Raw genomic sequence first — 17547 nt, forward strand, 5'->3', positions numbered from 1 at the left:
AGTCTCTGTACCCATGAGAGGAGTAGACAGTTTCACGTCAACCTCCAATAACAAAGAATTTACAATGAAGAAATTCATCACATGTAACATAAAACACGTAGTGTATGTTTTGGAGTGCCCTTGTAGGCTGATGTATGTGAGCCGCACAAAAAGACCGCTGAAGGTCCGCATTGCAGAACACATACAGAACATAAAATTGGGGTTCAAACACCATAATGTGTCGCTACATTTTAAACTCCACCATAATCTGGATCCTTCAGGCCTGAAATTTTAGGGTGTAGACCATGTAAAACCAGCATGGAGAGGCTCTAATATGGTTAGGGAATTCTCCAAATGTGAAAAATCACTGGATTTTTTAAATTGACAGACTCGCCCCTAAAGGGTTAAATGTGGAGTTAAATATAAAAATTGCTTTATTAGCAACTATTGAAACTTTTATATTATGGTTGACTTTTTTTTTAAATTGGCAGAATAATCTTTAACCACTTCAATACCAGGCACTTAGAAACCTTCCTGCCCAAGCCAATTTTCAGCTTTCAGCGCTGTTGCAATTTGAATGACAATTGCGCGGTCATGTTACACTGCACCCAAACAAATTTTTTATAATTCTGTTCCCACAAATAGATCTTTCTTTTTGTGGTATTTGATCACCTCTGCGATTTTTATTTTTTGTGCAACAAATAATAAAAAAAAAATTTAGAAAAAAAAACAAGTTTTTCTTTGTTTCTGTTACATTTTTTGTAAATAAGTAATTTTTCTTCCTCATTGATGGGCACTGATAAGGTAGCACTGCTGGGCATGAGGTGGCACCGATGTGCACTGATAGGTGGCACTGACTGATAGGTGGCACTGATGGGCACGGATAGGTGGCACTGGTATGCGGCACTGATGGGCACTCATAGGTGGCACTGATGGGCACTCGTAGATGGCAGTGATGGGTACTTATGGGTGGTACTGATGGGTAATGCTGGGTGGCACTGATAGGTGACACAGATGGGCACTGATGGGCATGGATGGGCACTGATAGGTGGCACTGATGGACACTGATGGGTGGCACTGATGACACTGATGGGTGGCATTGCTTGGCATCCCTGTTTTCTAATGTGCCACAAAGGTGCCAGTCAGTGCCCATTTGTGTGCACCGATTGGAATATTTTTTCACATGTGGATGTCCATGGGGGATGTACCTATAAGTAACATTTGCATTCCACGGCAGGAAGAGACAACTGGAAGTAAGCGGTGGACACTGTCTTCCTTAAGTTTGTAAGCCTCGTGTCGATCCTGTGCTGCGAATTACGCTGCTGGTTTTTGATGACATAAGAACCATCTTACTGTCATATTTTATGGAGTGTGCCATTGAGTTTAATACAGGATAAAACGGAATTACGCTATCTGGAGCTTTTTTCTTTATCCGAGTACCTATGGGAGATGCTGTACAACTCTGACCCCCTCCATGATGTGGATGACGGTTACCTGAAACATTTTAAGGCTTGATATGTTTTGCTTTCTGGTGAGTGAGAACCCCTAAGGGGAGTGTGACGCACGGCTTTAGGATTTTGGTGTGAAGTGCACATCTACAATATCACATTAGGATCGTCACCTGTGTCTTTCTGGACTTTTTATCACCATTTGTCATTCACTTTGATCATATTCCAATGTCATATCAAAGCTAGTCATAATTAAGTAATGACAGTAGCACTGCTTTAGTATTCAGAGGTACTTATTGAAGTGCCTATGGACATTTTACTAACATTAGTGTATAAAAAATGTTTGCTTTTGGGTTTATTACTGCTTTAAACTGGAACAAACTTGCAACTTTAAGAAAAACTGTCACAAAGTGTCCGATTGGCTGTCTCTGCCTAAATATCACCATTACATTGTGCATACTGTATGTGTCCCATAAGTATGGCTGAGTTTTGGTGCTGTGAAGCTTTACTAGAATTTAAAATAAGTAAAAGGAGTATAGGATGGGATTTTAAAGGTGCCACACACAGGAAATGTAGAATATCAAATTTGTATTATAAACATTAAAATGTCATTATTTTTGATAAAACATCATAATAGTGTCATGAAATATACATACAGTACTGATGCAACGTATTCATCTCTACATGTTTTGCCAAACTATGGCGTTCGCTTTGTGAATACTGCATAACAGTTCACTAGAAATTCAGAAAACAGATGGGGGATATAAAATAACCCCAAATCATGCTGCAGCCTTGCTTTGGGAGAAGTATATTTACCTAATTTGTTCGCAATTGTAGTGGCAAGATCCCTGGTCCCTGTTTGCTGGCATAAGCACCTGCTATGGGAATTATATCTAAGTTGTAATTTTTTGTTATTTCAGTTCAAGCGTTGTTTGAAGACCAATTGCTGCTGATGCTATGTATTTGTTATGCAGCTGAATGAACTCCGCTATTGACACGATAATGTGGATCTCTGTGACTCCATATAGTCCATCTTTATGGGCCCTTTTGGATCTTTTGGATCTCTGTCAGTGGTAGGTATAGCCTCTTTTCCTGGCTGTTTGGCTATAATTATCTGCTTATACTGATTAATTGCTCTTACTCCCTATCCTCCATAGGCAGGCTCATTTTGGGTCTATATTCTCCCCTGTGATTGCTGATATCTTCTTAATGTCAAAATGTGCACTGCGCTACTCAAGAAAAGCTGCAAACACTACAATCAGACAAATTGAGTGGATAATGGGAATATTAAGTACAGCGCTAATCCATATTATGTGTATATATAGAAAAAGTGCACAGGTATGCAAACAATAAGTATAATACATAGACTGTGCAAAATAAAATAAATTGCTAGGTGCAAACAGCAATAAATTTATATAAATAGAATTCATAGATTGAAATCACTAAAAAGTCCATATATGTGAAATGGCATTGTGAATAAATAACCCATTAGGGAAAAAAACTGTCCAAACAGGTGAAATTAAATCACAAGTGTTTAGGTAAAAAACAATGTTGAAATTTAAGATATATTCGACCTCTGAAGGATAGGCCACCATCCAGCAAGAAATCACCGGGCCAGTGGCACCGAGTCAAACAGGCATGGGACTGAGAATGTGGTCACTCTCAGGAAACAACATGTAAGGTCAGCTTCCATTCAACCTTGTCACCGGACCCAATCATGGACTCCACCATTCATAAAAGAAAAAGACTGCCACATAGTGTAAAACCATTAATTATGGGTTTTATTGTAAAAGGTACAACACTTACATCAATGATGATATACAGGCGAGATAAGGGTTGTGATCACAAATACATCCAAGAAACGCAGTAAGGTGGCGCTAGTCCAGTCTACCTGATATCTTCTTGCTATACTCAGATGATGCTGGACATTTAGCAGGAATCTTTTTTTGCCTAAATTCAGGTGAGGGAGTCCCCCAGATTGCCTAGGACAGTGATAGCGAACCTAGGCACCCCAGGTGTTTTGAAACTACATTTCCCATGATGCTCGGCTACACTGCAGAGTGCATGAGCATCATGGGAAATGTAGTTCCAAAACATCTGGAGTGCCAAGGTTCACCATCACTGGCCTAGGAAGATTTGCACTTATTGATGTTAAACACTGTAGTAGTAGTAGGGTGTAACCCACCTATATGTATTCATTGTATATTTTTTGTTTTCTGGATGCACTAACATATTGTTTTCTGAATTTCTAGTGAACTGTTATGCAGAATACATAAAGTCTCCTGAAGAAGTCATAGTTTGCCGAAACATGTAGAGATAAATACATTGCATCAGTACTGTATGCATATTTCATGACACTATTACAATATTTTATCAAAAATAATTAAATTTTAATGTTTATAATAAAAATTTGATTTTTTATACATTTACTGTGTGTGGCACCTTTAAAATCCCATCCTCTACTCCTTTTACTTATGTGGTGCCTAGGGAATTTCAGACACCAGTTATGTTCCTATTTACTAGAAGTTACTCAAAGACTCTAAGAGCGGCCTGTGAGCAAAATCTACATTGCTACAAACTATATTTTCTATCTCCGTTAGTTGCTACAACTAGATACTTTAAATACAGCACATATTTTATACTGCAATGATACTTTATTATTAAAGTAGCTTTGTGAAAAATAGTCAATACTTGCACAAACGCTTGAAATTGAGGTGAAGAGTGTTTTATATATTTGATTACTGACAGGCCAATAAGATTGTAAAATAGTTTATGTTACTAAAACTGGAGAGTGCGAAATCTGGTGCAACTCTTCACAGAAACCAATCAGCTTCCCTTATTTTTTTTTTCCTTCAAAGCCTAACTGAACAAGCTTAAAGTGGAAGTAAACCCATCGATTTAAACAGTTAAAAAAAAGGCATGCCGGGAATGCTTACCTGCACATTGGCTGTGCTCGCAGCCAAACTATCAAACCATCCAATGGCTGGTGTCATAACGAATCACATGTGCAGCACCATAGCAGTTGAAGATTAAACAGAGGCAAAGATGGCAGCTTCCTTGGCTGAAAATGATAGGGGAGTTTACTTCCACTTTAAGGTAAAAGCTGATTGGCTACCATACACAGCTGCACCGGATTTTGGCCCTAGCCAGTTTTAGTAAATCAACCCCTTCAAGTCCTCTGTAAGTAGCCTGTATATATGTGATTTAAAGGAGGAAAACAAATGTATAAATAAAAAGAACATGAAGAGGGAAATACAGAAACTCTACGCTGTCAAGAACTCTGGTTAAAAATCAAACTGAAGGTTCCATAGCTTCCAGGCAACCAGGATCACGGATTGTTATATAACATATGAATGTCATTCATTTGTCATGGTGTAGTGTACTTTTTTTTTAAACCCACTGGGATTGATTTACTAAAGGCAAATAAGACTGTTGACTTTGCGAGGGAAGCTGCACTGTGAAACTGAATTTTCCCCATAAATTAAAGTGGAAGAAATGCTTAACTATAACTATTCTTAAAAATTTTTCCCTCCCTCTCCTCGTACCCATCCTATCTACCATGTAAAAAAAAAAATCTGTGTACTTACATATTTTTTATCTGCTCCAGTCTGCTCACGTGATCCTGCAGCTCTGGCTCCCCTGTGTAAGGTGCACTCAACAGCTGTGAATTCTGGGAGATATCACCCATACGTTTTCATGGCCCAGCCATTCCTGATGCTCCCTCCTCTACCCTGCAGCAGCTGCTCGGTGACACAGGGGAGCTAGAGCTACAGGATCACATGACCAGGCAAGAGCGATTTCAATTTAGGTAAGTACACAGATCTTTTTTTTTATTAATGGGTAGACAGGATAGGTATGATGAGGGTGGGAAAGAGCATATTTTTAAGACTAGTTATAGTTGGGCTTTTCTTAAACTTTAATGAATGTGGTAAAGTTTCCCATCTTAAAGTATACCCACTCACGTGCAATGGAAATAAAAAAAAAACTGCATTTTTGCTTCCACATGATTAGATGATGGAAGTCAGCACAGCTTCACCTCATTCACTAAGCTCTAAGGAATATAACCTTGCAAAGTGCAACTTCTATTGTAATGTGAACAGCCTGTTTACTTTTAGTAAATGAATCCCATTATGGCCAACATGTCCATATAATAGAATTTAATAATTGGAGCCAAGAAAATAAAATTGAACTTACCCCTCGAATGACTTTCACAATGTGTCCATAGCTAAATATCATAACAAGCAGAGGTAAGACCAGACAGAACAGGAAGAGGCACACAATATATGATACATTGTTTTGTGACCTTGAGTGCCATACCACTGAACATGTTGTTCCCGAACTTTCCAGGCCATAGCTGCTCCAGCCAAAAAGAGGTGGTACTGTCCATAACAGAGAATAGAGCCAGGATCCAATGATACATAGCCAAGCCTTTCTGTAGTTGGATGCATCAACTTTTCGACATTTTAGCACTGTTAGGTATCGCTCGTAGGATAACATAGACAGGGAAACCAGGGACACAATACCTGCAGTACAGATTATGTGGTTAGAATTGTTGTAGATTTTCATGAAAACATATTTCTACACAAAACTATATAAGAAAGACAATAAAAAATTAAAACATAGTAAGTTAAGGGCAACTCTGCTTTAAGTGTAACTCTACTTTTGTGGAAACAAAATATCGCAAATAAAAAACATAATATAGCACATATATTTGCTACACAAGTCATGTTGTCATTTAATGTAGTTAAAAACGACCTTTCCTTTTCAATCTGTGGGTTACTGTAATTTTCTGTAGAATTCTGTAACATTTATTGCAATATGGCAACCTATTATTTCCTGTTTGTGTGATTGGCTCACTGATTTTCCTGAAAGTCTGCACTAAGATACAAGCTACATTTTAGGGGGGCCCGCAATAAGAATTTCAGTTTTAGTGAGATACTCCTCAAGACTTAAATACTTCTAATGCCGCGTACACACAATCGGACTTTCCGGCAGACTTGATCCGGCGGACCGGAATCTGTCGGATAATTTGATCGTGTGTGGGCTCCCGCTGACTTTTTTTCCCAAAAGTCAGACGGACCTAGAAATAAAACATGTTTCAAATCTATCCGACGGACTCGAGTCCGACAGACTAAAAATCGGGAAAACCGATCATACCTGTATGCTAGTCCGATGGACCAAATACAATGTAAGGGCAGCTATTGGCTACTGGCTATTGAACTTCCTTGTTTAGTCCCATTTACGTTATCATGTTCAAAACTAACGGACTTTCGAACGGACTTAGTTCGGTGTTCTGACACAAAGTGTCTGCCTATCGGATAGTGTCCGGGCCGTACTGCGTAGGCGCAGAGCTTGCACAGTATGGGGGACAAGGAGAAGCCGAACATCTCCGAAGAAGAACGGCGCCTGCGCACTGAGTCCAGGTTGAAGCCCCACCATCCAAGTGGACATAGGGTTGCTCATAGTAACAGGGCCCCTCGGTTCCCTCGCCATGCTTCGGGCACAGCCTCACTTCGCTCGGCTCTTTTATATTCTAACTCTATGTCCACTTGGATGGTGGGGCTTGAACCTGGACACAGTGCACAGGTGCCGTTCTTCTTGGGAGATGTTCGGCTTCTTGGCGGACACTATGTGATGGGGACAGTATCTGATAGGACACCAGTCATGTGTGGCCAAGTCCGTTTCATTCAGAAAGTCCGTCGAACCTCTGCCGAAAGTCCGTCGGGAAGACCATCGGACATAGACCGCTGAAAAGTCTGGTCGTGTGTACGCAGCATAAAGGGATGGAGACCCTGCAGCTTTTCTCATGAGAACACTCAGTCAAGTCAACTGCCAGACCATTGTTCCTAATTTTTACTGACAGTCTACTGACTGGTATGGTATCAGCTGATTGGAGAAAAGCCCAATATTTAAAAAAATGACCAATTTACATCCCTGGGAATTACAGACCAGTTAGCCTAACACCAATAGTATGCAAGCTTTTGGAGGGGATGATTAAGGGAATATATACAAGATTTTACTAATGAAAACGGTATCATTAGCAGTAATCAGCAGGGATTTATGAAGAATTGTTCTTGCCAAACCAATCTATTAACATTCTATGAGGAGGTGAGCTGCCATCTAGATAAAGGAAGGCCCGTAGACATGGTGCATCTGGATTTTTCAAAAGCATTTGACACAGTTCCCCATAAACGTTTACTGTACAAAGTAAGGTCCGTTGGCATGGACCATAGGGTGAGTACATGGATTGAAAACTGGCTACAATGGTGAGTTCAGAGGGTGGTGATAAATGGGGAGTCCTCAGAATGGTCAGGGGTGGGTAGTGGGGTCCCCCAGGGTTCTGTGCTGGGACCAATCCTATTTAATTTGTTCATAAACGACCTGGAGGATGGGGTAAACTGTTCAATCTATGTATTTGCGGATGATACTAAGCTAAGCAGGGCAATAACTTCTGCACAGGATGAGGAAACCTTGCAAGAAGATCTGAACAATGTTAATGGGGTGGGCAACTACATGGCAAATGAGGTGGGCAACTACATGGCAAATGAGGTTTAATGTGTAAAAATGTAAAATAATCCATTTGGGTGGCAAAAATATGAATGCAATCTACTCACTGGGGGGAGAACCTCTGGGGGAGTCAAGGATGGAAGAGGACATGGAGGTCCTAGTAGAAGATAGGCTCAGCAATGGCATGCAATGCCAAGCTGCTGCTAACAAAGTAAACAGAATATTGGCATGCATTAAAAAGGGGATTACCGTATATACTCGAGTATAAGCCGAGATTTTCAGCCCCTTTTTTTAGGCTGAAAGTGCCCCCCTCGGCTTATACTCGAGTCACCGCCATCTGTCTACCCGATCAGCGTGTCGTGCAGACAGACGGCGGCCATTCCACTATTCAAAAGCCGCGCCTCCCTGTCTGTGATAGGCGGAACACTCAATTTCCCAGCAATCAGTGGTCCGCCTATCACGGACATCCGCTCATCCTCATACTACGGACGAGGATGAGAGGATGTCCGTGATAGGCGGAACACTGACTGCTGGGAAATTGAGTGTTCCGCCTATCACAGACAGTGGCGCGGCTTTTGAACAGTGGAATGGCCGCCGTCTGTCACAGACGAGAAGAGGTGCGGCGATCCTGGCTGTTTTTACATGCAGATCGCTGCAGAAGGACACAGGCTGCAGAAGGACAAAGAGGCACAGGACACAGGTAGGCTGGACACACAGGGATGGACGGACACACAGGGATGGACGGACACACAGGGATGGACGGACACACAGGGATGGACACACAGGGATGGACACACAGGGATGGACAGGCATGTCTCACCCTCGGCTTATACACGAGTCAATAAGTTTTCCCATTTTTTTTGTGGGGGGCCTCGGCTTATATTCGGATCGACCTATACTCGAGTATATACGGTAACTCCAGAGATAAAATGATAATTCTCCCGCTCTACAAGACTCTGTTCCAGCCTCACCTGGAGTATGCTGTACAGTTCTTGGCACCAGTCCTCAGAAAGGATGTACTAGAAATGGAGCGAGTACAAAGAAGAGCAACAAAGCTAATAAAGGGACTGGAAGATATTAGTTATGAAGAAAGTTTACAAGCACTGAACTTATTCTCTCTGGGAGAAGAGACACTTCAGAGGGGATATGATTTCAATTTACAAATACCATACTGGTGACCCCACAATAGGGATCAAACTTTTCAGTGGAAGGGAGTTTAATAAGACATGTGGCCAATCATTAAAATTATAAGAAAAGAAGTTTAACCTTAACTGCGTAGAGGGTTCTTTACTGCAAGAGCGGCAAGGATGTGGAATTCCTTCCACAGGCGGTGCTTTCAGCGGGGAGGAACGATAGTTTCAAAAAACGATTAGCTAAGCACCTGAACGACCACAACATACAGGGATATACAATGTAATACTGACATATATTCACACACATAGGCTGGACTTGATGGACTTTTGTCTTTTTTCAACCTCACCTACTATGTACTATGTACCACAGAGTGCGCCAGCTGATTATAATGAACCAGTCACTCCTCTTTAGAATCAGTCTGCAAAAGACTTGGTGAAACAAATAACTTTTTCTTCAGAGCAACAAAAAGGTAAGAATCTACTGCAAAGAGAGTTAAAATCGCTGAAATGTTCACATAATAGTTTTGGGTTTTTTCTCAACAAAAGTGAAGGTACACTTTAAGGGTTAGTTATCAAAAAAATCCAGCGTATGACCAATATGCGACCCTCCTCAATTCAACCACTGGCCAAGAAAAAATGCTTCACTGAGTATTGACACATACTGTAGAAAGAAGAGAGCTGTGTCAAGGCCTACAAGACTGTGGGTGGGAATTTCCACACCCATCTGAACAATATCTAGTATAAATGGTCACCTAAGTCCCAGAGGCTTGCACAGATTGTATGACTCCCCTGTATAGGGCACATCAGTGATGGATTTAGACCTTTGGGGGCTTCAATCAGAGTCAAGTGGGGGTGTGAGCCTCCCTCTCATGTTTCTCACTGCAATAAATCAATGCTAGTCATTAACTTCACTCCCACATGATGGGGTCGGGGCTGTTGCCTGGCACCTTGTAATAATTTTTTTAAGTTTCCCTTCTCCTATCCACTTGTCTCTCGTAAACAAGGCAATAAATTCTGTTTATTTAACCACTTCCAGACCACCTCCCTTCAATGTACTGCAGATGGGTGGCTCGTGCAGGTAAAGCGACATACTGGTACTAGGGTTGCACTGATACCCATGCCGATATCTGTGCCGATACTAAGCATTTGCATGCAATCGGTACCTATGCAAATTCTCTGATACCTAAAAACAATACTTTCAGGCTCCATTCTTTCAACTGTCATCAGGACACTGACAGCTGAAACATACAAAAGAAACAAAGCAGGAAATTATAGTTGTTAAGGAGCCAGGCCACCGCATCCTTAACAACCAATGACTCATTCAGCTGTTAGTGGGGTTCCCCTGTTGACAGCTGTACTGTAAACGAAGTACTGGCAATTGGAGCTTAAAAAAAAAAAAAGGACCAGTTGATTGGCTATGTCCAATCACAGTTGACAATCGACACACAGCTCTGTACAGAGGGAACAATCTCTCTGTTGCTCATTTCTGCAAAGCAAGGATACAAGGATAAGAAACAAAGAGAGTAAAAGCAGCTCATATTACACACAGTACACATTGTTGGACATACATTTAACCCCTTGATTGCCCTAGATGCCATCCCTTCCCAGCCAGTGTCATTAGTACAGTGACAGTATATATTATTAGCACTGATCACTGTAAAAGTTTTACTGGTGATGCCAGTGGCAGTTAGTCAGTTCCCTGGAGCACTATCACAGTCCCATTACTGTCACTGATCACCACCATTAATTGTGTATAATATATATATATATATATATATATATATATATATATATATACCATAGTTTGTAGACACTATAATTTTCAGGCAAACCAATCAATATACACATTTGTTTTACCAAAGATATGTAGCAGAATAAAGTTTGGCCAAAATGTATAAAGAAATTCGATTTAATTTTTTTATTGGATATGTTTTATAGTTTGTAAAAATTTGGGGTGTTTTTTCCTTTATTTCACAAAAATAAAAACCCCAGTGGTGATCAAATACCACCAAAAGGAAGCTCTATTTGTGTGGAAAAAAATATATAAATGTTGTTTGGATACAACGGTGCCTGACTGCACAACTACCAGTTAAAACAGCACAGTGCCGAATAGCAAAACATTACCTGGTCATGAAGGCGGTAAAACCATCCGGAGCTGAAGTGGTTAAAACAAACGTCTTGGATAGTAAAATATGAGAAATTGAAATGTAATGCCTTCATCCCTTTCTTTGCCTCTAAAGTCAGGCTTAATTGTTCCCTATCCTGACACCCATACACGCTGTTATTTTTTTTTAATATTAAAACTAATTTTATAAATATTACATTTTTTTAAATAAAGGAAGTCTGGGGCCCCCTCTGGCAGGGGGGCCCAGGGCAATTTCCTCTTTTGCCCCCTTATGAATACAGCACTGGGCACAGGAGATTTGATCTGTGCCCCATGCAGTGGTGTGTGTTTTCAATAGCTTTTCATTTTACAGTAACTGCAATGGTGAAATAGGTTATTGCAATATGTGTTAATCGTATGTGATCTTTATGTGATGCGTTGTATCTCTCTCTAAAGGATGGTTGCAGGTGGTGGGTGGGGGTCACATGTGGTTGCATCGCAGCAATCCAGTTATGCCCCATACACACAGTTGGAAATTCCGATGGAAAAAGTCCGATTGGATTATGTTGTCGGCAAATCCAATCGTATGTGGGCTCTATCGGACTTTTTCTGTTGGAATTTCCGACTGAAAAAGTTTGAGAGCTGGATCTAAAATTTTCCAACAACAAAATCCGATCGGACTTTTTCTGATTGTGTAGAGAATTCCAACGAACAAAGTGCCACGCATGCTCAGAAAAAATTTGGAGACAAAAGCTATTGGCTACTGGCCTCTACGTAGTTCTGTTGTACGCTTTGTATGTCACCTCGTTCCGAAACTATTGGATTTTCCGCCAACTTTGTGCAACCATGTGTATTTAAGACAAGTTGTGGCCAAAATCCGTCTGAAAAAATCCAACGGATTTTGTGGTCGGAATGTCCGACTGTGTGTATGGGGCATAAGACATGTTTTTTCTAGAAATTTTAAGGTTTTGAGTCAATATTGTTTACTTTATTTTTAGATGTATACATTTTAGACTGATATTTTATTTTATTTTTTTACTCTTAATCTTTAATCTTTGTTTTATAATGCCAGGCAAAGCTTAGCAGACCAATGTCTCTTTTTTTTCAGCTCTGCCTATAACCTGCCCATGATACCATTAGATCTTACAGTTAATCTGTAGTGCTGTACATGTTGCTGCAGAATGAATACATGCAGGTACCTGCCCGTTCATAACCATGTACTAGATAAGAAGAAATGGGTTGTGGCTGTGTCGTGCTGACCACAATTTTTTCTTTGCAATGATTTTGAGATTACAGCTTGGTTTCAATTTAAAGCACACAGTAAAGATTAGGCTGTGTTCTGTTTAAATACATTATAATTCTAAGAAACACTAAGAAAAATGTAGCAGTCTGCATTAACATAAGTGCAGTTTTAAAACTATCTTTTATCATGCAACAGTCTCAACAATGCCTTAATTTTGCTGTCCCTTGGAGCAGATCACCTCAATCAAGAGGGTTTGTACTGATAGCAAGAGCCCACAAATTAGTTCAGGTTTAAAACTGCCCACAACCAACTTTATTAGTTGTTATATTGTTAGCCAGGTTGAAGAAAGATACAAGTCCATCTAGTTCAACCAAAAAAAAAAAAAAACAACACTATACAATCCCATATACACAATCCTATACCCACTGTATCCATCCAATTTGCTACAGCAGGGGAAAAAAATCCTTCCTTGTACAGCTGTTCCAAAAAATGCAATGCAGAAAAATAAATCCTAGCCCTTCTAGGGTTTACCACAGAGTAAAGTTGACCATAGATTATTCATTGTGAAAAAAATATATATAACAGATCCCTCCCATCCACAAAAGTGAGGTGGATAGAGTAATCCTTCCTGCTTGAGACAAAGAGCAGGTACCCTTCACCGTCCGAATACATTGGTCAGCATTTCCAACATTCCTGTTGAAAAGAAGTTGATTGTTAGATCGATTTTTGTTGAGCAGGAGTGGCCACACATAGATCGAAATTTCGATTGGGTCAGCAGGGGCCATCTATGGCCAGTCTTAAGCCCCATACACAGGGGCAGAATGGCTGGAGTACAAAAAAAAAATACTAGCTGATAGGGATGAGCTCTGGCGTGTTTGCACACTCCACATGCAGAGCCCATCAGGAAGTCGGCGCAGCTCTGCGCTAATCACAGGCAGTGAGACATTTCCTGATCTCTGCAGCCGCACATCGGGGCAATGTCTCACTGCCTGTGATTAGTGCAGCAATGTGCCGACTTCCTGGCGGGCTCTGCACGTGGAGTGTGCAAACACGCCAGAGCTCATCCTTACCGGCTGACATTCTGCCCGTGTGAATGTCAGCCTGTCCACAGAAGCCAGTTGTTCAGGCTGGCTTCTGTCGGACATGGATGCTAGAAAACCAGCAGCCAACGAATCCTGATCAGCGTTCTCAGCCAATGGCAGAGAGAGCTGATCGGAGTGTTCTGGAGAAGCCACCTTCAGCCGGAAGTCCATGCTGAAAAACCATTACCCGACCTACTCCCAATCAGCGCCAATGGCAGAGAGTGCTAATCGGAGTGTTCCCGGGAGATCACTGGTCTAAAGTCGCATGGTTATTACTGTGACTGTCAGTTTTTTTTTCATACAACCCTAAAAAAATAAAAATGTAGTGTGTACCAGGCTTCAACATTTCTCTTTGGCAGGGCAAAAGACAATGGGAGTGATTTACGAAAGCTGTGCTCCATCAGTAGAGGCGCAATGCACATTTCCATATTTAAGAAATGGTGCGCCCGTAGCAGAGTGCGAGTCTCCCATTTACTATAGCAATCTCAGCGCATGGGAGAATGCAATCTGTGCGCCACTATGGACATAGTGCACAGCATCTCTAATTCAATATTGACAGAAGATGGAGGTGCCAATATTATGGGGTGATGTGAGGAAGTTCAGTAACAACCACCCAAGTAACAAATATGCCCAAAATAGAATGAGAAAGTAAATTTTTCATAGAAAGCCTGCTGTGCCTGCAAGTACGTTTACAACTGCATGAGATCAAAGTAAGCAGTTCGCATGCGGCTCTTGTGCTCTTTCACATGAGTTTGTTTACTGTGCAGCCAAAATCTTAGTAAATGTTAAGCAACGTACATGCAATTGCATGGGTTGAACGGGCACACCTCTAAACTTGACAATTTTTTTTTACACTGGTTCACCTTTATGTATTTTTTAAGGAGATTTTCACACAGGTCATGTTAGCATGTTATGTTGCCAACATGTGATATGCACCTTGTTAAAATGATGTAAAAAGACTCTCCTTCCTCTAGCTCCTCCTAAAAGGGCATTTAACCTTCCCCCTCTAATGCATATGATTTCCTTGGGTTAGCTTTTGCTTTTAAAGGGGAACTCCACACTCCACTATATTCTCCAAAGGCTATGAGCTGCCTTCAGCAATCCAAACCACGTCCTTTTTCAGAACATACAACAGGGCCAGTTAGGAAAGGGACAAGAACCATACAAGACCACATGCACTCAACATAGCTGGCTGGCTTTGGAGCATGTTGGGCTCAGCCCAATACCACCCACAAAGCACCTTGTACCCACTAGTTTAAATGGGCTTTCCACATTCTGTAAAGTCCCCTGTCTGCAGCCCCACAACCCCAGCCTAGGGTTTTGTGAAAGAGGCCCTTGTCCCCCTGAATATGGGAACAAGGTGGTTGACGATTGGGGTGCCCGAGCCCCTCCTGCCCCCAAGCATCCATCCCCCTTTCATGGGCTGGCTTGTGTGTTTGGCTAGGGGTTTGTTAGTGTGTGGGAGGGGCACAATATGTTTTTTTTTGTTTTGGGTGGTATTTTTCACGTGGGAGGGGGTTCTCATTTTAAGCCTTAACAGATCCAAATGGTGTTGTATGTATTGGGGGGGGGGCAGGCTATTTCTTGTTTTGGGTTAAAATCTTGCAGCTGCAATGTAGATTTGTACATTTTCTCTAAAGTGATACATCTTTGAAGCAGCATTTGGATACATGCTACAGATGCACCACTTTACAGGCAGAGTAAGCCCCCCCCCCCCCCCCCCAAGTTACTAGCTTTTAAGCAAGTTTGCATTTTTAACCACTTGCCGCCTGCCCTATAACAAAAGCACGGCGGCAAAGTGGTTTCAAAATCCTGACCGGGTGTCATATGACGTGATCAGGATTTTGAGCCGCTGCGCGCCCCCGGGGGCGCGCATCGCAGCGATCGTTGTTGCGGGGTGTCAGTCTGACACCCCGCAACTACGATCTTGGTAAAGAGTCTCCGACGGAGACTCTTTACCATGTGATCAGCCGTGTCCAATCACGGATGATCACAGAGTAAATAGGAAGAGCCGGTGATCGGCTTTTCCCCACTCGCATCTGTCAGCTGCTCTTCTGACAGGGGGGGGGGTCTGTGCTGATCGATTATCAGCTCAGCCCCCCCCCCCGAGGATGCCCACACTGGACCACCAGGGACGCCACCTGACCACCAGGGATACCCAGCACAAGGTATGCCACCCTAGACCACCAGGGATTCCAGTCAGTGCCCACAATGGATGCCAATCAGTGCCCACAATGGGCATCACTGATTGGCATGCATTATTGTTTGGCATTGATTGGCATGCATTAGTACAGTATAAAACAATACAATGCCGCCTATCAGTGCCCATTCGTGCTGCCTATCTATGCCCATCTGTGCCGCCTATCCATGCCCATCCGTACCGCCTATCCATGCCAATCTGTGCCAGCTATCAGTGCCAATTTGTGCTACCTATCAGTGCCCATCCGTGTCGCCCATCAGTGCTGCCTATCAGTGCCGCCTATCAGTTCCCATCAGTGCTGCCTATCATTGCCACCTATAAGTGCCACATATCAGTGTCCATCAATGCCACCTCATCAGTGCCACTTCATTGGTGCCACCTCATCGGTGCCCATCAGTGTAGCCCCATCAGTGAAGGAGAAAACTTACTTATTTACAAAGTTTTGAAACTGAAACAAAAAACCTTTTTTTTCAAAATTTTCGGTATTTTTTTATTTGTTTAGCAAAAAATAAAAACCGTAGAGGTGATCAAATACCACCAAAAGAAAGCTCTATTTGTGGGAAAAAAATGATAAAAATTTAATTTGGGTATAGTGTAGCATGACCGCACAACTGTCATTCAAATTGCGACAGCGCTGAAAGCTGAAAACTGGTCTGGGCAGGAAGGCGCCCTGTATTGAAGTGGTTAAAGGTACTGTTTTTTTCCTGTGCTTTTTGTGTGTAAACAGCACCTGGATTTTTCTGAGCATGCTCAGAGAGTGTGTTTTTTGGGTTAGTAATTTATGGACATCCTTAACAGGTGTACCCACTATGAAGTCCTGTCTCTACATTAGGTGAACTTGCATTTTGTGTGTTTCCTGGACTGTGCATGTGTTTTCAATTGCCTCATTAGCACACAACCCTTGCAGATAGCATTCTTTACCTTGCCCTGAAAAAAGGTGTGTGTTTTTTCATTTTGTTTGTTATGCTTTTGCAAAACAGATGCGTTTTAGAGCAAGTATTTTTTACTTTTGTTTATTTTTTGAGGGGATATTTTTGCCTGAAATATTTTTAATGTCAATGTGTGTTGTAGGTTGTTAGTTTCACTTTGATTTAATTGTTTGTGCTGCATTATTTTGCAAAATCTTCCTCAAGATGTTGTGCCTCAAATTTAAAATACATGTGTTTTTTGCTTTCCTTGCCCTTTTCCAAGTCCTGTTTTGACCAATAAAATTTGTAGCAAATTTTTATGGTTTATGTGTTTTGTTAATAATTTGCAGATGCATGCTCAATCATACAAGTAATGCATTTTACACTCTCTCTTCCCCTCCTCCCCTTTGCACTACAAGTGCACTTGCTGGAGCTCCGAGGGGTGACATACAAGGGGAAAAAAAAAAGCATCTTTGCTTCTACATGATTGGATGATAAAATCACCAGTGCTTCCCCCTCAGATTTACAGCGAGTACACTTGTATTGCAGAGTATATTTGCCTTTAATAAACCCCAAAATACCTAATAATTTGGGGTGTACACGACAAAGTGCTAGAGTGCAATTTGCCTAATGGGGACACTAATCAGACTGACCTGTGTGTCCCCAAGGAAAGACATGGGTAGGGTTTTACCCTCACTTCCTGTTTGGCTATGTGACAGGAAATGAAGCCAATTTTCAGCAAAGGGACACAACGCCCAACCTAAAAAAGACAAGCAGGGATTCTAACACTCAATTGGTTTCCCTCAAATGCCCACTATTAGTATAGGATTGTTTTGAGCTAGATTTTAACTCGGCGCTCTAAATGCGTGGCTCTCAACCCTGTCCGCAAGTACTCCCCAACTGGTCATGTTTGCAGGTTTACCTTCATTTTGCATAGGTGTTT

The 17547-nt window shown here is 41.6% G+C and overlaps 1 protein-coding gene across 1 annotated transcript in view; it reads right to left on the reverse strand.

Annotated features, from left to right (window-relative positions):
- The window catches only part of LOC143993019 (pinopsin-like), a 91088-nt gene that overhangs the window by 26099 nt on the left and 47442 nt on the right, over positions 1–17547 (reverse strand). The window contains exon 2 of the mRNA XM_077490422.1: positions 5622–5950. Within this exon, the coding sequence (XP_077346548.1) occupies positions 5622–5950 (329 nt within the window). The remainder of the gene's footprint in view (positions 1–5621; positions 5951–17547) is intronic.

The sequence above is a fragment of the Lithobates pipiens genome, unplaced genomic scaffold, assembly GCF_037356315.1.
Source record: "Lithobates pipiens isolate NorthernLeopardFrog02 unplaced genomic scaffold, aLitPip1_a1.2 Scaffold_1, whole genome shotgun sequence".
NCBI classification, from domain to species: Eukaryota; Metazoa; Chordata; class Amphibia; order Anura; family Ranidae; genus Lithobates; species Lithobates pipiens.